Source organism: Scyliorhinus canicula, chromosome 8 (assembly GCF_902713615.1).
Source record: "Scyliorhinus canicula chromosome 8, sScyCan1.1, whole genome shotgun sequence".
Taxonomy (NCBI): Eukaryota; Metazoa; Chordata; class Chondrichthyes; order Carcharhiniformes; family Scyliorhinidae; genus Scyliorhinus; species Scyliorhinus canicula.
Genome location: NC_052153.1, coordinates 127,800,247 through 127,822,978, shown reverse-complemented (window position 1 = coordinate 127,822,978; position 22,732 = coordinate 127,800,247). Strand labels below are relative to the sequence as shown.

The 22,732-nt window shown below is 43.5% G+C and overlaps 1 protein-coding gene across 1 annotated transcript in view; it reads left to right on the top strand.

Annotated features, from left to right (window-relative positions):
• Positions 1-22,732, top strand: part of LOC119970494 (leucyl/cystinyl aminopeptidase) — a 183,127-nt gene that overhangs the window by 145,865 nt on the left and 14,530 nt on the right. Inside the window, exons 11-14 of the mRNA XM_038805217.1 lie at positions 1,451-1,548; positions 5,298-5,484; positions 13,098-13,254; positions 13,734-13,918. Coding sequence (XP_038661145.1) covers positions 1,451-1,548; positions 5,298-5,484; positions 13,098-13,254; positions 13,734-13,918 — 627 coding nt within the window. The remainder of the gene's footprint in view (positions 1-1,450; positions 1,549-5,297; positions 5,485-13,097; positions 13,255-13,733; positions 13,919-22,732) is intronic.

The following is a 22,732-nucleotide window of genomic DNA, read 5'->3' as shown; positions in this document are numbered from 1 at the left end:
TTTCAGTGTGATTGATCTTTTCTCTTTTTAGACAGGTGCACTGATGCAGGAAATTGGGGAAGACATGAAAGAGTTATTAAAACCAATGAGAGGTGAATTAATATCATCAGCAACATGGCCATTAACCGAAAGTGCTTTGCAACTCGTATTATTTGGTTTTTCTTTGTCACTTCTTGGCTGAAATAAGGGCTTCTGATTTTCCCCCCAAAAACAGCACGTTCCAAAATCTAGCATGGCTTCAGTCCAAAGGTTGCTGGATATGAGACATTGAGGTACTAAAAGTAACCGTTCGTACACGTGTCCAGCATTACCATTTATTTCATGAATGGACTACAAATATTTGTTTTATTACATTAGAATAGGCTCAAGAGGCTAAATCATCAGCTTCTGTTATTGTGTTCTTATTGGATCTCTTTCTGAATACACTGTTGACATTAAAAAGGACTTGGATCTTCACTTTTCTGAGCGAATAGATGATACAGAAGAGATTACGTAAGGTTTTGAACTTTGAGGAAGAGTAATGATATAGTTATTTTTTCAAGGGCAGCATGGTAGCACAGTGATTCGCACAGGGCCCCAGGTTCGATTCCCAGCTTGGGTCACTGTCTATGCGGAGTCTGCACGCTTCTGCCCGTGTCTGCGTGGGTTTCCTCCGGGTGCTCCGGTTTCCTCCCACGGTCCAAAGTTGTGCAGGTTAGGTGGATTGGCCATGCTAAGTTGCCCTTCATGTCCAAAAAGGTTAGATGGGGTTACTGGGTTACAGGGATAGGATGGAGTTGTGGGCTTAGATAGGGTGATATTTCCATGGGCTGGTGCAGACTCGATGGACTGAATGGCCTCCTTCTGCACTGTAAATTCTATGATCTATAATCTAAGTGTTCAGTTTCTGTTTCCCCTTAATGTGGATTGTTAACATTAATATGAAAATCACAATCTATACAACACCGTAAATATAAATGCCATCTTCTGTGGAAAAAAAGTGTGGCATGACCTGACTCTCCCCTATCTCAGAATGACCCTTGACTGCTCCATACTTTACAATCACCACCTCTGAAAGGCTACTCAAAAGATCAAGACAGGAGAGAACATCATCTTCAAGTTTACTGGCAAAGCTAGGGTGCAAAAACTACCATCCTTTGTACTTTGACTGTAGCTCTGATCTTATACAACTATAATATTAAGAGTTGACAGGGTAATATTGTAAAATAATTGAATATGCTATAATTAATAAGTTAGGATACTTTGAGTAGTGTATGGATATACAAAGTTCTTCATGTTTTCCTTCAGTGTAAAAGGTGAACATTACATTAGCGTGACAATAGTTTCAGATGCTGCAGCTTAAAACCTGAGGTTGAGTCTTTTGTTTATTTAGCTCTTACTCCAGTCTAATCTTCTTAATCATTTTAAACAAGATGAAGCTGATTTAAAGCTCTGATTTGATTTTTCTCAGTTACCTGTGGCACATTCCACTGACGTACATCACCAGTAGTTGCAGCAATTATAATCAACCCAAGTGTATCAAAACATGGCTCCTTAAGAACAAAACAGGTAATTGTTTATGACTTCAAGAGATAAAATAATTGTGAGCCTCCGTCTTGCAGCTTTGAGTGGGGCTTTGTTCAGTTTTGCTGGTGCTGTGGTTAATAACTATACAGATGTTATGCTGGAATATGAGACTGACTTCAAATTATACTCTCAATTATCTTAGTTGCAGTATGTCATGTTTTTTCCAAAATTAAACATTTTATGCTTCTAAGTAAAAGTTTTCCCTTAAAATGTTGACAGGCATATTTTGTTTCTTCTTAGAATGTGACTTTTTGTTACCCTATTGGATTGAAAGTAAAGTTTTCAGTCTAATGTATTAATGGTTACTGACAATTAATTAAAGTTCAGTCTGACTTAATGATTTATCAGCAAAGTGTATTTTTGTTCACTCCTTTCGAGTACAACGGAACGTTATTTTATCCATGCTGATCAGGTAACCAGCCAAAGGGGATCAGGGATTCTGAGGAGAAGGTAGGAGAATGGGGATGAAAAAATATTCACCATGATTGAATGGCGGAGCAGACTCGATGGGCCGAATGGCCTACTTCTGCTCCTATGTCTTGGTCTTAAAGCTGAACACAAGTTATTAAACAATTTGAAAATGAATACAACGGGCAGGATTCTTCGCTCCCGGGACCAAGTGCCCACGCCGTCGTGAATGCCGTCGCGTTTCACGACGGCGTGAACAGGGCCAGGGCACAACCTATTCTGGTCCCCACAGGGGGCCAGCACGGCGCTGGAGCGGTTCACGGCGCACCAGCCTCCATACGTGGCACCAAATGGCACCGCGCCAACCCACGCATGCGCAGTTGGGGCAGCTCATTCATGCGCAGTTGGGCTGCGCCATCCTGCGCATGCGCGAGGAACTTCCTATGCGCGCCGGCCCCTCACCAACATGGCGCCAGTATTCTAGGGCCGGCTGCGGAATGAGGTAGGCCCGGGGGGGGGGAGAGGCCGGCCTGCCGATCGTTGGGCCCCGATCGTTGGCCAGACGCCATCGGAGCCCCCCCCCCCCCCCCCCCCCAGCGTTCCCGCACAGTTCCTGCTGGCAGCGACCAGGGGTGTACGGCGGCGGTGGGACTATGTCGTGTCGGAGTGACCGCTCGGCCCATCCGGTCCGGAGAATCACCGCTCATTTGCGGCGATTCTCTGAGCGGCCTGGCACAATTCCCACGGCGCTGGTTTCGGAGGGGGGGGGGGTGGGAGAAACACGTGCGGGTGTCGGGGAAGCATGGCGCGACTCGCACGGCGCCACAGCGATTCTCCCACCCGGCTTGGGGGGGGGGGGGGGGGGATACCGCTCAACATTTTGCATTATCAGAAATGTTTTAAGTTATGCAACACAGTTAAAAGTTTTGATATTTTCTCAATCTGGAGGATGACCGTTGTTCAACAATTACAGTTCAATTCAAATGTATTTAATATTGAATACAATTGAATTAATTATAACATTTATGGTGTCACATAAAGTTGATTTAGTCATGGCACCCCAGCTCCCTGCCATTTTATTTCCACAGGATTATAGTCATTGGAGTTTAGAAGAGTGAGAGGGGATCTCACAGAAATGTATAAAATTCTAACAAGATTAGACTAGGTAGATTCAGAAAGAATATTCCCAATGGCGGGGGGGTGGAACTAAGGGTCATAGTTTGAGGATAAGGGGCAAACCTTTTAGGACTGAGGTGAGGAGACAGTTCTTCACCCAGAGAGTGGTGAATCTGTTGAATTCGCTACCACAGAGGTAGTTCAGGCCAATACGTTATGTAACTTCAAGAAGGAAATCGATACAGCTCTTTGAGGCTAAAGGAATCAAGGGAAGGCGGGGGGGATGGGGGGGGGGGGGGATTGAGGTATTGAACTTGATCAGCCGTGATTATAATGAGTGGTGGAGCAGGCTCAAAAGGCCGAATGGCCTCCTCCTGCTTCTATTTTCTATGTTTCTATAAACGTCCACTGCAAGAAGTTTACTTGTAACTCTTGATGTTCCTCTGGCCTATCTACCAGAAAACACTGATTGTCATGACTGCCCCCAGCCCCTTCCTAAGCCATGAGCTGAAACCAAGTGGTAGCGGATAATTAACAAAGTTTTTAAATTAACAATTCGTCACAGTTTGTTAACATTGTGGTGTACAATGTGCTGAATCTCCAGTTGGTTAGACCCCAGAATTGCAGCATGCAGCTCACCACTCATTATTCTGCAGAATTATGAATTGCCAACCTCTACAGTGGGGATTTACAGAGCAGGGACATGAATGTCCCACTGGGACGGAAGTACAATCAACCCAGAGCTTGATCCCCCTAGCGGCCTAAGAGCACTAAAATCAGAGGACAAGTTCCCTGCCAGCCTCCCTACGTACACCAAGGAGACAGAATAATGGGAAGGGCAAGATTTTGTATGAATTATTATAAAATTGACTTGGAGTAAATAAATAGTTTGTGCACAGTCTTGGCATTTTGACTGTGTAAACCGTTTGAGTTGTGCTCATGGTTTATGACACCGGTTTGAACTCCATAATTCTTACATCCTCAAATGCCCATCCCAGCAAATTGATTTATATATTGGTCTCCTTGTTTCTCCCTCCTCTTGTCAACGTAAACCCCACCCCACCAAAAATGTTGCAATCTTATTGAGGTACAGTTCTCTTCCAGTCTTCCAAGAGCATTTTCTCCGGCACGAAGGAATTTCACCATAGGGTCCTCCATGGTGAAAGTTGATCTTTTACTTGATGTAAACTTCTATCAAGAGGTTGCTAGATAGTATTCAGTAACAGAAAGCCTAACCGAGTTACTTCTCCCTAAAATAAGCACTTGGCCAATTGGGCGGCATGATAGTACAGTGGTTAGCACTGTTCCTTCACACCATCAGGGACCTGGCTTCGATTCCTGGCTTGGGTCACCATCTGTGTGGAGTTTGTACATTCTCCTGTGTCCAGGTGCTCCGGTTTCCTCCTACAGTCCAAAGATGTGGAGGTTAGGTGGATTGGCCCTCGTGTCCAAAACGTTTAGGTGGGGGTTACTGGGTTAAGGGACAGGGTGGAGGTGTGGGTTTTAAGTAGGTTGTTCTTTCCAAGGGTCAATGCAGACTTGATGGGCCGAATGGTCTCCTTCTGCAATGTAAATTCTATGATTATAGGATCAAATTACAGCTCAAAATGTAGAAATGAGAGCATAAAAAATGCTGGAAGAGCTCAGTCCAAGCAGCATCTGCGGAGAGAAACAGAGTTAGCGTTTCAGGTCAATGACCGTTTACTAGATCTGTAAGAGTTATTAAGTTAGTGGAAGAAGGAAGGGAGCAGCAAGATGAAGGAGAAGGTCTGGGATGATATTCAGGTTTGATTAAGTAACAAAATATTTCCTGAGCACAACCAAAGAGAGAGGTAATGGATATAGTGAAAAAACAAAGGTGGCATCCAAAGCGAGGCCTGAATTACTACATAAAAAAACATCTGAAATCAACGTGCGGGGGTTAAAAAAAACAAGACAAGACCAATCCAGAAAAAAAACACATAGAATGAGAAAGAGGTAGAGAACAAGATGGAGGCAGAGGTTATGATCTAAAGTTGTTGAATCAGTGTCAAGTCCCATTCAAAACAAAGTCCATTTGAGGTCTGGATAGTTATGTACAGGTCGTGTATCCTTGTATACCTGAATGAATTTCATCAGGCAGCATTATTCCTTCGAATATTAAAGTCTAACTTTAGCAGTGAACAAGCCGTTTCATAGAACTATTTATGTATTTTATTTTCCTTTAGATATAATTTATCTTAAAGAACAAAATGTGACCTGGGTGAAGTTTAACCTGAACATGAATGGATATTACATCGTACATTATGAAGGGAATGCCTCAAAGGAATTATTTGGATTATTACAAACTAATCATTTAGCTTTCAGTGACCATGACCGAGCTGGCTTCATCAATAATGCTTTTGTGCTTGCAAGGTATTTAGAATTTTTGTTTTCATTTAGTATATAGTATATATCTTCGTTCTGTTTTAAATTGTTAATCAACATCACTGATGTTTCAGTCAATTCTTGTTGAGCAACTAATTATGAACACTTGATAGTAGAATATTCTAGGTGAAGAAGGACTTGAATATGTATTGTAATATTTCTTATCTCCGTCAGAAGTTTAGGTCTCAGTCAGATTTTCTTGTTCGTTGGTTACATTTGTTTTTCAGCATTTGATTGCCTAGTTAGTCTACCCCTTTGATTATTTTGTACTTGGTTAAATAATTATCTTATTGGGTTTAATGTCTTTCTTCCCATTATGTTCCTCTCCCTATCGTCCCTGCCAACGCTAACAAAAATAAACACAACCTCATTTCAGCAGGAAGTGTCCTAATGCTTCAGTCATCATAGCATTTTAGCTCCACTCCAAACGGTTTGAAGAAAGCTTTTGAAGGTGATTTAAATAAGAACAAAAGTAGGATTAGAAGTAGGCCATACACACTGTTCGGTCTGACCTGCCATTCAATACGACCTTGACTGATCATCTGCTTCAGCTTCACTTTCTCACCAGCTTCCATATCCATTAATTCCTTGAGAGACCAAAAATCTATTTATTGCAGCGTTAAATCTATTCAGTGACGCAGCATCTGCAATGTTGTACCTAGGGTAAATAATTCCAATGAATCACAACCTTTTGTGTGAGGAGATTTCTCTTTATCTCAATTGTAAATAATTGGCCCTTATCCTGGGACTGTGTTCCAGATTACCAGCCAGCAGAAACAACCTCTGTCTACCCTATCAAGCTCCTACAGAATCTTGTTTAAATACGATCATCCCTAATTCTTTCAAGCACCTGAGAGTATAGGACCAATTTACAGGCCTCTTATCATAGGACAACCCTCATCCCAGGAATAAGCCTAGTGAATCTTCATTGTACCCCCCTCAAAGTCTTTCTTAAACATGGACATAAAAACTGCACTCTAGGTGAGGTCTCACCATTGCCCTGTAAAATTGTGCAGCAATGCTTATCTTATTCTTGTACTCCAATCCTCCTGCAATTAGAAGATAACATAAGAACTTTTGTGGACTCAGCTCCACTTTCCCGCCCGAACACCATAACCCTTTATCCCTTTAGTCTTCAAAAAACTATCTTTATCTTGAAAACATTTAATGAAGGAGCATCAACTGCTTCACTGGGTAGGGAATTCCATAGATTCACAACCCTTTGGGTGAAGAAGTTCCTCCTAAGCTCAGTCCTAAATCTACTTCCACTTATTTTGAGGCTATGCCCCCTAGTTTTCATTTCATTTAGTTCTACTTTCACCCGCCAGTGGAAACAACCTCCTAGATCTATCTATTCCCTTCATAATTTTATATGTTTCTATAAGATCCCCCGCATCCTTCTAAATTCCAACGAGTACAGTCCCAGTCTACTCAACCTCTCCTCATAATCCAAACCCCTCAACTCTGGGATTAACCTAGTGACTCTCCTCTGCACACCCTCCAGCGCAAGTATGTCCATTTACAGGTAAGGAGACCAAAACTGAACACAATACTCCAGGTGTGGCCTCACTAACACCTTGTACAATTGCAGCATAACCTCCCTAGTCTTAAACTCCATCCCTCTAGCAATGAAGGACAAAACTCAATTTGACTTCTTAATCATCTGTTGCACCTGTAAACCAACATTTTGCGACTCGTGCACTAGGACACCCAGGTCCCTCTTCACAGCAGCATGTTTTAATATTTTATCATTTAAATAATAATCCCTTTTGCTGTTATTCCTACCAAAATGGATAACCTCACATTTGTCAACATTGCATTCCATCTGCCAGACCCTAGCCCATTCACTTAAACTATCCAAATCCATCTGCAGGCTTCCAGTATCCTCTTCACTTTTTGATTTACCACTCATCTTGGGGCCGTCTGCAAACTTGGACACATTGCACTTGGTCCCCAACTCCAAATCATCTATGTAAATTGTGAACAAATTGAAGCCAACATGCTATTTCCCTTCCTAATTGCAGCTGTATCCATATGTTAACTTTGTGTTCATTGTATGAGTACAGCCAAGTCATTCTGAGCATCAACATTTCCAAACTTTTATGCCTTTAAAAAAAAAACTGCTTTTCTGTTCTTATAACCGAAGTGCAGAACCCCACATTTGCCCACGTTATATTCCATCACCCAACAAGTTGTCCGTTCACTTAACCTGGCTTTATCAGTTTCTTGTGTGTGCCTCATAGTTTGCCTTTCTACCTTGCTGTGTATCATCAGCAAGCTTAGATACATCATTCACTCTTCATCTGAGTCATGAATATAGATTGTAAAATAATGGAAGGCCCAGCATTGATCCGTGTGACTCTTCAGTAGTCACAACCTGCTAACTTGAAAATGCCCCATTTACCCCTACTCAGTGCTTCCTGTCTGTTAACCAATCATCTACTAATTAGTACCAATCGTGGGGAGGGATGTATTTGATTGACAATGTATTTTAAAAGGAAGGACTACTTTTATTTATCTTTCCAGAGAGAAGGCAGGTGGAGCATGAATGTCACTTTGCCTGGATGCTGATCTTACTCATGGTGCAGGTTGACATTGACTCTGCACATGTTGCTTTCTGGGTGCTGCATTAAATTCAGGAATGTACCACAACCACAAATGGTTCAATTTCCTTAATATCCAGCAAGATCACCCAGGTCAATTCCCTCTGTCCTTGCAGTGGTAGTCTGCTGTACCATCAGCATTTGAGCCACTGCGGGTAACTACTAGTCATCAAGACTATTCGCTGACCACCTCACTCATGACTCCAGTGCAGAACTCACACACATGTGGGAAGCATGTGGCTCAAGAAAGGAATACAACAGCAAAGAATGTCATCGAGCAGATTAATGGGGTACATCAGCAATGCTTCTGAAGTCCTATGGAGAAGCATTGTTTTATAATCTTTATTATTATCACAAGTAGGCTTACATTAACAGTGTAATGAGGATACTGTGAAATTCCCCTAGTCGCCTCACTCCAGCACCTGTCCGGGTACACAGAGGGACTGTCTAATTCATCTAACAAGCATGTCTTTTGGGACTTGAGAAAGGAAACCGGAGCACCCGGAGGAAACCCACGCAGACACGGGGTGAATTTGCAGACACCGCACAGGCAGCAACCCAAGCTGGGAATCGAACCCGGGTCCCTGGCACTGTGAAGCAGCAGTGCTAACCGCTGTGCTACCATGCCGCCCATATTCTGGAGCGTATGTCATGATCTACCACGAACAGTTGTATCCTGCATAACCGTGACATCATGAAGGCACAGCCATCGATACCAGATATACAGCGATGGAGGAAACCAAAAAAACTCTTTTCTGGTCAGGTTGGCTGTAGTCAGCTCATCTGATTGTAGTACCAGTGAACACAACCCTACTTCCACATTAAACTTGCAGCTCTTTGTTACAGAGCATTGGTGCCGTTCCCCCCAGCCATCACATCCTCTTGGCCACAATGCTGAGATTTAACGCCACAAAACAACCATTCCATATCAATGAATCATCCAATAATTCCATACAAACATCATCTAATCACCCCTGTGCATTTCCTTGATGCATCTCTTTTCTGTCCCTTTGCTGATCCAAGTGCTCTTACCCAGTTTTTCCTCAGTGGTTGAGGCATAGTTCAGATAAGGAAGCTGATTTTCAATGCAGATGGTCTTACGCTCAACTTCACAGCTTTGGCCCTACAAAGCCTGACTTTGGACTACACTATCTTGTCAGAGGCAACAGCAGTCTGGGTCGGCTGAATGACAGATACCAGCAAGTGCAGTGGTGAAAGATGAATGCAGTTATCCTGAGAGAATACAGCAGGTTTATTCTTTATGGAGCCAATGCCACTCCTCTGCGGCAGCCCTTCGTCCATCACGGTAATACATTGGGGAACAGATAGTTTGTTCTGAAACCCGCAAACCCTTTTCAACATTACTACCCGCAGCCACAATGGCAGCATTCTGCATTCCAAAATTTCAGTCTAAACTTCCACTGCAGCACTCTGATGTTCAGTGGCTTCTGATTATGCTGCTAAGGAAGCCAAGAGAATGGCAATCACATGCTGCTTCATTTTTGGGACTATAGTGTGCAAATGGTGTTCCATAGTGGAAAGGATGGGTTCCAAGCTCAGAGCAAAGCGGTGGGGAAGAATGGTACTGGGAAACTCGCAGTTCATTGACAGGGACTGTTCCTTTAGGCCTGCCAGTGCACCAGCATTTCAGTGAACACACCCAACAACCTTCCAGAGCTTTCATCTAACTTCTCTGCAGCAGAATCTGCTTGCCACCTTGCCCTGCACCTTTTGCCATTACATTGGCTGCAGGCCATTTGTGTCCAATGTTTCACTTATGCAAATCTGCCTCTATGCTAGCCTCTAAACTAAACGCAGTGGCAATATTTGAACTGTTGGCTATAATTGTGAGATCAATTGAACTGTTGGCTAGAAGTGTGAGATCAATTGAGCTGTTGGCTAGAAGTGTGAGATCAATTGAGCTGTTGGCCAGAAGTGTGAGATCAATTGAGCTCTTGGCTAGAAGTGTGAGATCAATTGAGCTCTTGGCTAGAAGTGTGAGATCAATTGAGCTGTTGGCCAGAAGTGTGAGATCAATTGAGCTGTTGGCTAGAAGTGTGAGATCAATTGAGCTGTTGGCTGTAAGTGTGAGAACAGTTGTTCATTATCCTCACTCGTCTTCCTCTTGCACTTTACACTCTTGGCCAGGCTGTGTGAAAAGAGAAAGGCGTAAGAGTGGGGAATGCAAGAGGTGCTCAGACCACTTGTAGCTTGTAAATCAGTAAAGATTGGAGAATTAAGCAGGAGTGGAATCTAAGAAGGAGAATTAGGAAAGTAGCATCAACTTTGCTTTCAGTCTCTCCACTGGCCATGGCAACTCCAATGATGAGTACAGCCTCCTTCATGAGGGCCAAATCTGTCCCACTTATTAGCTGCTGCTGCCTGCGGGTTCCAAAGCATCTTGTCCTTCAGGCGAGAGAGGGAGGGAGGGAGTGTGTGTAGTGCGGTGTGTTTCTGTGATATGTCTGTCATGGTTGAATAGTTAACAGTCTGTGCAAGCTGCGAGAAGTGGATGTGAGACTTGCAGCAATGCTAAATGTGTGAGAGTGAGGTGAAGCTGTGATTGTTAGGAGTCCTGATTGTCAGAAATTGTAGATAGGTGATTAATGTAAATGTGTCGCAGTTTGTGAGGTTAATGTTGGGATGTGAAATTCTAAGATGAATTCACTGACCTTGACTGGTCATCATTGGACTTCTTTCGGCACTGCATCCAGTCACTCAGGGCCAGACTGTCAGCATCAACCCTGCACAGCTTCCTTTTCGGGCTTTGTTGGCATGCTTCCTGGCTCCTCTTGATAGAGAACATTTCTCCTTCTACACCAAAGCCTCCAGTACTGAGTAAGAGAACCTTTGAGTCCACTTTCTGCTAAGCTGTGCTACTCATGCATCTTTTCAGATCAAATTGACTTTGAGGATGACATTCAGCACTGACTCCAGCCATATTGCACCTCCCCTTTGAGGCATAGTCTATTGGTGATGGTCTATCAATTTTGCACTCCCTGCTCATATATACAGCCACTCAATGAACTTATGACTGCTGACACATTATAATTATTTAACTTAGCAGACAACACAAAATATATGTGCTGTCTACATCACAGAGAAGTGTGTGCTAATTAACAGAGCATTGTAACCTGCACACCTCTTGGTGTCTAAATGGGTAAAGGAGCAAAGAAATCTGGCGTGCAGATATACAAATTACTACAAGATGGTGAATAAGGATTGTTTAAAACAAGCAAACAATGCACTGGAGTTTGTTTCTAGACAGATAGAAATTAAATTTGTATAAAATATTGGTTAGGCTATACTTGGTGTGCTGTGTTCAGTTCTGGTCTCTGTATTATGAAAAAGATATTGAGGCACTGGAGACAGTGCAAAGGAAGTGCCTAGAATGGTACCAGAACTGAGAGGTTATAATTACCAGGAAAGATTGGACATGCTGGGGCCCTTTTCGGTAGAATGAGAAGTTTGAGAGGCGAGGTCTTCATGATTATTGAAGTGTTTGATAGACTAGATGTACAGAAGATGCTTCCAGTTGAAAGCGTGACCAGAACTAAGAGCTGTAAACATAAAATAGTCAGTCCCATAAATCCAGTGGGGAATTTGAATGATTACAATCAAAACTTATTTCAGTGAAGTAAAAAACACACTTTAAAATTGAAGTTAATGGAATCCATGGCTTCTAAAATAGAGTCACAAACAAGGGAAGCAAGGAAGTTATGATAAACTCTTCTAAATCAGGGCATTGGTCTCAATTGGATAATTGTGTCCAATTCTGGGTACAACAATTTAGGATGTCAAAGCCTTAAGAAGGATGGGAAGAGGTTTACCAGAATTATATCAGGGATGAGGGATATTATTATGAAGAAGATACAGAAATTGGAATTAAACTAGAGGAGATTAAGAGGATATTTATAGAGATACTGTATTCAGGGTGACGTGGGCTTTCCATGGAGAAACTGTTTGGACTTGCACATGGATCGGTAATATGGATTTAAGGTAATTGGCCAAAGAAACAGAGGTGAGATCAGAATGCACTTTGTTAGAATTCAGAAACCGCTGTCTGGAAGGGTGATCAAAGCACATTCAGGAGTAATAGCGAAGAGGAGATTAGAGATAATCCTTCTCCTTCTCCCGGCATATAAGCAGAACCTTAAGCGGGAGAATCCGGTTAAGAAGGTCGTGCAGTGTTGGTCCGAGGCAATGGAAAAGCTCCTACGGGACTGCTTGGAGTCAGTAGACTGGTTCATATTTGAGAACTCAGCGGCCAACCTGGACGAGAATGTTACGACTGTCATAGACTTCATCAGCAAGTGGGACAAAGCCTGCATGCCAACGAAGGTAGTACGTGCATCCCCCAACCGGAAACCATGGTTTAACCGGGAGATCCACTCCCTACTGCAGTCCAGGTCTGTGGCGTTCAATCAGGCGACCCTGACCTATACAAGAAATCTAGGTACGACCTCCACAAAGCCATCAGGGATGCCAAGGGACAATACCAGACTATGCTAGAGTCACAGACTAATGACATGAACTCTTGTCGGGTGTGGCAAGACTTAAACAATATAACGGACTAATTATCGGAATGCTGCTGTGGTGTCAATAATGCGGCACAGTAGCACAGTGGTTAGCTCTGTTGCTTCACAGCACCAGGGTCCCGGGTTTGATTTCCGCTTGGGTCACTGGTGTATGGAGTCGGCAAATTCTTCCGTGTCTGCGTGGGTTCCCTCCAGGTGTTCCAGTTTCCTCCCACAAGTCCCGAAAGACGTGCTTGTAGGTGAATTGGACATTCTGAATTCTCCCTCTGTGTACCCGAATAAGCGCCGGAGGGTGGCGACTCGGGGATTTTCACAGTAACTTTATTGTGTTAATGTAAGCCAACTTGTGACAATAATAAAGTTTATTATTAATGCTTTACATGCTATATTCTCATTTAAAAATATATGCCTGGATTTCAAAGTTGTGTGAACTCGATGTGTTTTTTCTCACCACCTCTAGTGCAGGGAAAATCACAGTGAGACAGGCATTATACATGACCAAGTACATGACCAATGAAAACAGTACCGCTCCGATAAGTGAAGCATTGCTTCAGCTCGGCCGTATCTACTCGCTTGTACAAAAGAGGGGAATGCTGTCACTTTCTAGTCGGATGAAGGTAGTTGTTGTTTTTATCCTTCGTGCTGTACAAAGTTATTGGTCTCTGGAGCAATGTTGCAACATTTTGTGTAACTATTGTATTCCACCTGCCACGTACTAAAGCTCCATATATCATAAGCAAAGGACAATAAGATGAATGTAAATATAGAAAAATAGCTTTAATGGTTTTCTCCGCTTCCTCGTTATATGTAATGCTATTTATGCTAATTGCTTGCTTTCAATCAAAAAAATTGGGTGTAGCCAATGTTTTAGTCTTAATTTCACTGCCAACATTCCTTTTTTATATGAAATTTTCCTGAGGGGTTTTCCAGTATTCAAGGGGCTATATATTTATCTGTACATTATATTACAGTTCTTGATTTGGTCAGGAAATTGGAATTGTTGTGGAATATAACTATATTGTGGAATGGGATCATCGCTTTGGGCTTGGAATACCTTTAATGTGCCCTACTCAAACAGCCTATTTGTGTATTATAGAAATATATTTTTGATATTTTTGGAAACTTGATTGATCGTCAGACCTGGAGTAACAATGGATCACTGTCTGAAAGGCAACTTCGTTCCATCCTTCTTGATGTTGCTTGTGATCACAACTTTGGTAACTGTACCCAAAAAGCACAAGAATTGTTTAGCATGTGGAAGGCAACCACAAACATGAGCATGTAAGTAGTGAAGTTGACATTATTTTCTTGTTTTTCCTTTTTAAATATCAAAATGCCCATAGGTTCAGTTGTGATCGTGAACCATTATTTTTCTTTGATGATATTTGTAGAAGTAGATTACATTTTTTACACTTGAAATGCACCAATGATTTATTCAGAATGTCTTACAATTGTGACATATTAAAAAAAACATGTAAAACAAATCTCCACAGAAGCAGACTGATAAGCTTGAGGAGATACTTGTCAGGAAGGAAGATGTGTTGCGCGTTTTGAAAAACTTGAGGATAGACAAGTCCCCCGGGCCTGACGGGATATATCCAAGGATTCTATGGGAAGCAAGAAATGAAATTGCAGAGCCGTTGGCAATGATCTTTTCGTCCTCGCTGTCAACAGGGGTGGTACCAGAGGATTGGAGAGTGGCGAATGTCGTGCCCCTGTTCAAAAAAGGGACTAGGGATAACCCTGGGAATTACAGGCCAGTTAGTCTTACTTCGGTGGTAGGCAAAGTAATGGAAAGGGTACTGAGGGATAGGATTTCTGAGCATCTGGAAAGGCATTGCTTGATTAGGGATAGTCAGCACGGATTTGTGAGGGGTAGGTCTTGCCTTACAAGTCTTATTGAATTCTTTGAGGAGGTGACCAAGCATGTGGATGTAGGTAAAGCAGTGGATGTAGTGTACATGGATTTTAGTAAGGCATTTGATAAGGTTCCCCATGGTAGGCTTATGCAGAAAGTAAGGAGGCATGGGATAGTGGGAAATTTGGCCAGTTGGATAACAAACTGGCTAACCGATAGAAGACAGAGAGTTGTGGTGGATGGCAAATATTCAGCCTGGAGCCCAGTTATCAGTGGCGTACCGCAGGGATCAGTTCTGGGTCCTCTGCTGTTTGTGATTTTCATTAACGACTTGGATGAGGGAGTTGAAGGGTGGGTCAGTAAATTTGCAGATGATACGAAGATTGGTGGAGTTGTGGATAGTAAGGAGGGCTGTTGTCGGCTTCAAAGAGACATAGATAGAATGCAGAGCTGGGCTGAGAAGTGGCAGATGGAGTTTAACCCTGACAAGTGTGAGGTTGTCCATTTTGGAAGGACAAATCTGAATGCGGAATACAGGGTTAATGGTAGGGTTCTTGGCAATGTGGAGGAGCAGAGAGATCTTGGGGTCTATGTTCATAGTTCTTTGAAAGTTGCCACTCAAGTGGATAGAGCTGTGAAGAAGGCCTATGGTGTGCTAGCGTTCATTAGCAGAGGGATTGAATTTAAGAGCCGTGAGGTGATGATGCAGCTGTACAAAACCTTGGTCAGGCCACATTTGGAGTACTGTGTGCAGTTCTGGTCACCTCATTTTAGGAAGGATGTGGAAGCTTTGGAAAAGGTGCAAAGGAGATTTACCAGGATGTTGCCTGGAATGGAGAGTAGGTCATACGAGGAAAGGTTGAGGGTGCTAGGCCTTTTCTCATTAGAACGGAGAAGGATGAGGGGCGACTTGATAGAGGTTTATAAGATGATCAGGGGAATAGAGAGAGTAGTGGGGGCATGGAATGCACTGCCTGTGGTAGTAGTTGAGTCGGAAAATTTATGGACCTTCAAGCGGCTATTGGATAGGTACTTGGATTAGGGTAGAATAAGGGAGTGTAGGTTAACTTTTTAAGGGCAGCACGGTAGCATTGTGGATAGCACAATTGCTTCACAGCTCCAGGGTCCCAAGTTCGATTTCGACTTGGGTCACTGTCTGTGTGGAGTCTGCACATCCTCCCCGTGACTGCGTGGGTTTCCTCCGGGTACTCCGGTTTCCTCCCACAGTCCAAAGATGTGCAGGTTGGGTGGATTGGCCATGAAAAATTGTCCAAAATTCTATGATTAACCTAGGACAAAAGTTCGGCGCAACATCGTGGGCCGAAGGGCCTGTTCTGTGCTGTATTTCTCTATAGAGCTCTATAGTATCGCTCCGCGGAGTGCATGTAGCTCAGCTATATTTCAATGTGCAATTCAAGAAGAGAGATAAAGAGAAAAGATTTGCTTTAATATAGCACCTTGCCCAACTTCAGGACATCCCAAAGTGCTTTATAATAATAATGTTTATTGTCATAAGTAGGCTTTCATTAACACTGCAATGAAGTTACCACATTTCGGTGCCTGTTCGGGTATGCAGAGGGTGAATTCAGAATGTCTAAATTACCTAACAGCATGTCTTTCAGGACTTGTGGGAGAAAAGGGTCCCAGGTTTGATTCCCTGCTGGGTCACTCAGTGCGGAGTCTGCACGTTCTCCCCGTGTCTGCGTGGGTTTCCTCCGGGTGTTCCGGTTTCCACCCACAATCCAAAGACATGCAAGTTAGGTGGATTGTCCATGGTAAATTGCCCTTAGTGACCAAAAAAGGTTAGATGGGGTTATTGGGTTATGGGGATAGGGTGGAAGTGAGGGCTTAAGTGGGTCGGTGCAGATTCGATGGGCTGAATGGCCTCCTTCTGCACTGTATGTTCTATGTTGTATGAAACCGGAGCACCCGGAGGAAACCCACGCAGACACAGGGAGAACATGCAGACTCCACACAGACAGTGACCCAAGCCGGGAATCAAATCTGGAACCCTGGAGCTGTGAAGCAACAGTGCCAGGGTCCCAGGTTTGATTCCCGGGTTGGGTCTTTTCAAGGCCTGTGAGGCTTAAAGTCTTTTAAAACCCTCCTCTAACCAGTTTCAAACAACTCCGAGTTCGTCAGGGTCCAAGGTTCAAGGCTAGCTGCTAGCTCCCCACCCGACGGCTCCCCACCGGACGGAGAATCGGTGCAGCTGTTGCACCATTTGTCCCGGCATAAAACGTTACTGTTCCCAAGCCGGTGTCAGCACTTAGTCTGCAAATCGGAGAATCCAGCCCCAGGAGTCTTAAGAACCAAAGAGCAATGACTGGCTTTTCACGAGTGCAGGGTACGATAGACAGCACACACATCACCATCACAGGAGATGCACAAATATATGAACTGAAAGTCTTTTTATTCCGACATAAAGCTGGTATACAACCACAATAAAGCTTCCGCATGATTCCATGGAAGCTACTCTGACTCTCTCGTCCTGAGGGAGTCAAACCTATTGCGCCTTTTCGAGCCTGGACCTTATGTTCATGGCTGGCTACTAACGGCAAAGGTTACTCATTGAGGAGGGGGGCTCCTCACAGCATTGTGTTAAAGTGACGTGGTGACAAAACAGCGTTATAGCAGCAGTCACCTTCAAACCAGGACAACTATCAATCCGGCCATTGACCTTTTCAAAATGCATGTTAGATGCCTTGACCACTCGGGAGAATCAGTGCAATACTTTCCTGCGAGGGTGTCAAGGGTAGCAGTGGCCTGCTGCATGTTACGTAATCTGGGACAGCGGAGGAGTGGTACATAGGCAAAATCTAGATCCCGGTGAAGTAGCTGACTATTTGGAAGAAGAGGTGGTACAGATGTATGCCTCAGATGATAATGTAACTGATGAAGGCAATGGGGAAAAATTATGAGAGGAGCGCCAGGGTATGTGTCGCCAGCTAAGTACATCACGCCATAGTAAATGGGGAGAACCGACTGGTGCTTTTCCTGAGTGACAATGAGGATATAGATACATCCTTGGAAGCAAAAGGCTGTCCAGCCCAATGCTAGATCAGTGCCTTTTATACCCTTGCCGCCTGCAATCACAAGAGAAAATCTAAAAGTGTCTTTGAGATCCTCTGGCATCACAGTGGCTAAAATCTTCACCTTCTTAAGTTAACACCTAGCTATCTTGAGGAACTGACCACGAGATGCCCTATAACAGAGGGTCCAGTAAGTGTTTTTTGGAGACTGTCAAGTAGATGGTGAGGGTGTCACTTGGTCACTAACTGAGACCTAGCCCTGAATTTGAAGAGTGCTCCTGTGCAGTGCAATTGAGACTCAAGCATGCAGATGTCATGAATGCACCAACAAAAACTGACTCGGCAGCATAAAGTAACCTTACTGTCACACGAGTGTCAGGCAGTAGCCATCTAAACCATGAGAGAACCTAACCATCTGCTCTTGACATTCAATGGTTTAGCATCACTAAATCCCCGTTCCTTCACTACTGCTGGGCCAAAATTCCGGAACTTACTTCTTAAGATGTGGAGATGCCGCGTTGGACTGGGGTGAGCACAGTAAGAAGTCTTGCAACACCAGCTTAAAATCCAACAGGTTTGTTTCGAATCACTAGCTTTCGGAGCACTGCTCCTTCCTTAGGTGAATGAAGAGATGGGTTCCAGAAACATATATATATATATATATGTTATATATATATATATATATATATATATATATATAGACAGAGTCAAAGATGCAATATGATACTTTGAATGCAAGTCTTTGAAGGTAATTAAGTCTACAGGTCCAGACGGAGCAACTGGAGAGAGGGATAATCGCAGGCTAAAGAGGTGTGAATTGTCTCAAGCCAGGACAGTTGGTAGGATTTTGCAAACCCAGGCCAGATGGTGGGGGGTGAATGTAATGCGACATGAAAGCCGCCTTGGAGAATGCTCAGGACGCGTGACAACGAAGAATCGCTGAGCAGAAACCTATAGCCAAGCTCCCCACACATGAGTACGTCCTCAACCGGGCCCTTGGGTTATATCTTTGTTACAGTTCCCACAGAAACTGATAACTTTAAACAAGATATTTGGATTCCCATTTTCCAACTTAAGGAAGTGCATGACAAGATTTCAAATTTTAAGACTTTTACTGCAGCAGACCAACTATAAGCAATATTTACTAAAAATTCCCTAGTAAACAACTAAACCACATGAAATGGTAACTTTTTAACACAGCTAAAAATTCAACACCACAGTCGCACTTTACTGCTTTCCATAGAATTGCAATTTTTACAAGAACCAGTCCACCATCAATCCCAGCTTCCAACACGTTTTTTCTCTCCATTTCACTGGTCATACTGTCACGTTACCATCAAAAGGCACTTTCTCAGTTTCCAGAGAAGTTCCGGATCAACTACCAGCATTAAGACCCAGTCCAGAAATCTTTTCTCCATCAGAGAGGCCAAGATGGAGGTGTACTTATCACCACACCCTATGCTGATCTTGCTCATGTATTTGCTTTGTTTGGCCCCTTGTTCCGTACTGTAACCGGTCACTGTTTGTCGATGTACTCTGTTGATTATTCTTTTCTATCTACTATGTACGTACGTACCTTGGTGGCAGAAAAATACTTTTCACTGTACTTCGGTACATGTGACAATAAATTAAAATCAAATCAACTCAAATCAAATTAATCTTCCTGAATCCTTAAAATGCCGCATCTCTTCAACCAGAGACCATCTTTCCTCCCGCATTCTGCATGGTAGCCCACAAATAGGCCACGCTTGCTTTTCTCCTGACTACAATTCATCATTATTTAGACTTCTCTGCCCCTGCTATTACCTTTGTTACAGGTGTGAATCATAGAATTTACAGTGTAGAAGGAAGCCATTCAGCCCATCGAGTCTGCACTGGCCCTTGGAAAGAGCACTGTACTTAGGCTCACGCCTCCACCCTATCTCTGTTACCCAGTAATCCCACCTAAATGTTTTTGGACACTAAGGGCAATTTATCATGACCAGTCCACCTAACCTGCATATCTTTGGACTGTGGGAGGAAACCGGAGCACCCGGAGAAAACCCACGCAGACACGGGAGAAAAATGCAAACTCCGCACAGACAGTCAGAACCTGGAACCCTGGATCTGTGAAGCAACTGTGCTACCGCACTGCCCCTATTGTTTTGCACCTTGCACTTAGGAACACTTGCTCCCATGGTAATCAAGCCACTTGGCCTGTTGCCAGACAGAACTCATAACAGATCGCGCGTCTCGATTCATTGCCTCATCTTAACTTCAAGTGATGGTTTAAAACATAACAAGCTTATAAACTTTGCAGCATGTTGACTGAGATGTAAATCTGGCTGGCAGTCTGTTTTCTTGTATGAAGTTCATTATTGCCACAATGTGAAGTTTAAGGAATGAACGTTTACTTAACATCAAGCATTTAGCAGTAATGCCTTGGCTGAAGATTCTGTTGTGCTATGTGTTTCTGAATGACCTCTTTGAATTATTATCTTGTGATGTAGTTCGAGGATGGCAGTGACAATCTGCCTGATTAGATGTGTATCCAGACAGACATTGAAAAGTTATTTAAATCCTCATGATCATTCTATGATTATTAGCAGAGCAGCCATATAGAGCTGGCCTGGCTGGCTTACAACAACTTGTAATTGTGTTGTATCTGTCCTTAATTTCAGGACTAAAATAGAACATAGAACGTAGAACAGTACAGCACAGAACAGGCCCTTCGGCCCTCGATGTTGTGCCAAGCTTTGTCCGAAACCAAGATCAAGCTATCCCACTCCCTATCATCCTGGTGTGCTCCATGTGCCTATCCAATAACCGCTTGAAAGTTCCTAAAGTGTCCAACTCCATTATCACAGCAAGCAGTCCATTCCACACTCTAACCACTCTCTGAGTAAAGAACCTACCTCGGATATCCCTCCTATATCTCCCATCCTGAACCTTATGGTTATGCCCCCTTGTAACAACTACATCCAACCGAGGAAATAGTCTCTGAACGTCCACTCTATCTATCCCCCTCATAATCTTATAAACCTTTATTAAGTTGCCTCTCATTCTCCTTCACTCGAATGAGAAAAGTCCTTGCTCCCTCGACCTTTCCTCACAAGACCTACCCTCCAAACCAGGCAGCATCCTGGTAAATCTCCTTTATACCCTTTCCAATGCTTCCGCGTCCTTCCTATAATGAGGTGACCAGAACTGCGCACAATACTCCAAATGTGGTCTCACCAGGGTCCTGAACAGTTGCAGCATAACCCCATGGCTCAAGCCGCCTGTTAATAAATGCTAACACACTATAGGCCTTCTTCACGGCTCTAATCACTTGAATAGCAACCTTCAATGATCTGTGGACACAAACCCCAAAATCTCTCTGTTGCTCCACATTCCTCAGAACCCTGTCGTTGACCCTGTAATCCGCATTCAAATTTGTCCTACCAAAATGAGTCACCTTGCACATATCAGGGTCCATCTACCATTTTTCGGCCCAGCTCTACATCCTATCAATGCCTCTTTGCAGCCTACAACAGCCCTCCACCTCATCCACTACTCCACCAATCTTGATGTCATCAGCAAATTTACTGACCCACCCTTCAGCCCCCTCCTCCAAGTCATTTATAAAAATCACAAATAGCAGAGGACCCAGCATTGATCCCTGTCGTACACCGCTGGTTAACTGGTCTCCAGTCTGAACATTTTCCATCCACCACCACCCTCTGTCTTCTAGGTGATAGCCAGTTACTTATGCAATTGGCCAAATTTCCCTCTATCCCACACCTTCTTACTTTCTTCATGAGCCGACTATGGGGAACCTTATCAAACGCCTTACTGAAATCCATCTATATGACATCAACTTCTCTACCTTCATCTACACACTTAGTTACCTCCTCAAAGAATTCAATCAAATTTGTGAGGCAAGACTTACACTTCACAAATCCGTGTTGACTATCCGGATAAAGCTGCATCTTTCTAAATGTTCATTAATTCTATCCCTCAAGACACTTTCCATTAACTTACCAACTGCCGAAGTAAGACTAACCGGCCTATAATTACCAGGGTCATTCCTATTCCCTTTCTTGAACAGAGGAACAATATTCGCCACTTTCCAGTCTTCTGGCACTATCCCCGTGGACAGTGAGGACCCAAAGATGAAAGCCAAAGGCTCTGCAATCTCATCACTTGCCTCCCAAAGAATCCTAGATACATCCCATCTGGCCCAGGGGACATGTCGACCCTCCGGTTTTTCAAAATTTCTAATACATCTTCCCTCAGAACATCTACCTCCTCTAGCCTACCTGCCTGTATCACACTCTTATCCTCAAAAACATATCCCCTCTCCTTGATGAACGCTGAAGAAAAGTATTCATTCAACGCCTCTCCTATCTCTTCTGACTCCATGCACAAGTTCCCACTACTGCCCTTGACTGGCCCTAACCTCACCCTGGTCATTCTTTTATTTCTCACATAAGAGTAAAAAGCCTTGGGGTTTTCCTTGATCCGACCCGCCAAGGACTTCTCATGTCCCCTCCTAGTTCTCTGAAGCCCTTTTTCTAGCTCATTCCTTGCTACCTTGTAACCCTCAAGCGACCCAACTGAACCTTGTTTTCTCATCCTTACATACGCTTCCTTTTTCTTCTTGACAAGACATTCAACCTCTTTTGTGAACCATGGTTCCCTCACACGGCCATTTTCTCCCTGCCTGACAGGGACATATCTATCAAGGACACACAGTATTTGTTCCTTGAACAAGCTCCACTTTTCATTTGTGCCTTTCCCTGACAGTTTCTGTTCCCATCTTATGCTCCCTAATTCTTGCCTAATTGCATCATAATTACCCCTCCCCCAATTATCAACCTTTGCAATGAAAGACACCGAATTGTGGTCACTATCTCCAAAGTGCTCTCCCACAAACAAATTTAACACTTGGCCCGGTTCATTATCCAGTACCAAATCCAATGTGGCCCCACCTCCTGTCGGTCTATCCACATATTGTGTCAGGAAACCCTCCTGCACACACTGTACAAAAACTGCCCCATCCAAACTGTTCGACCTATAGAGGTTCCAATCAATATTTGGAAAGTTAAAGTCACCCATGACAACTACCCTGAGACCTCCACACCGATCCATAATCTGCTTTGCAATTTCTTCGTCCACATCTCTATTACTATTTGGGGGCCTATAGAAAACTCCGAACAACGTGACCGCTCTTTTCCTATTTCT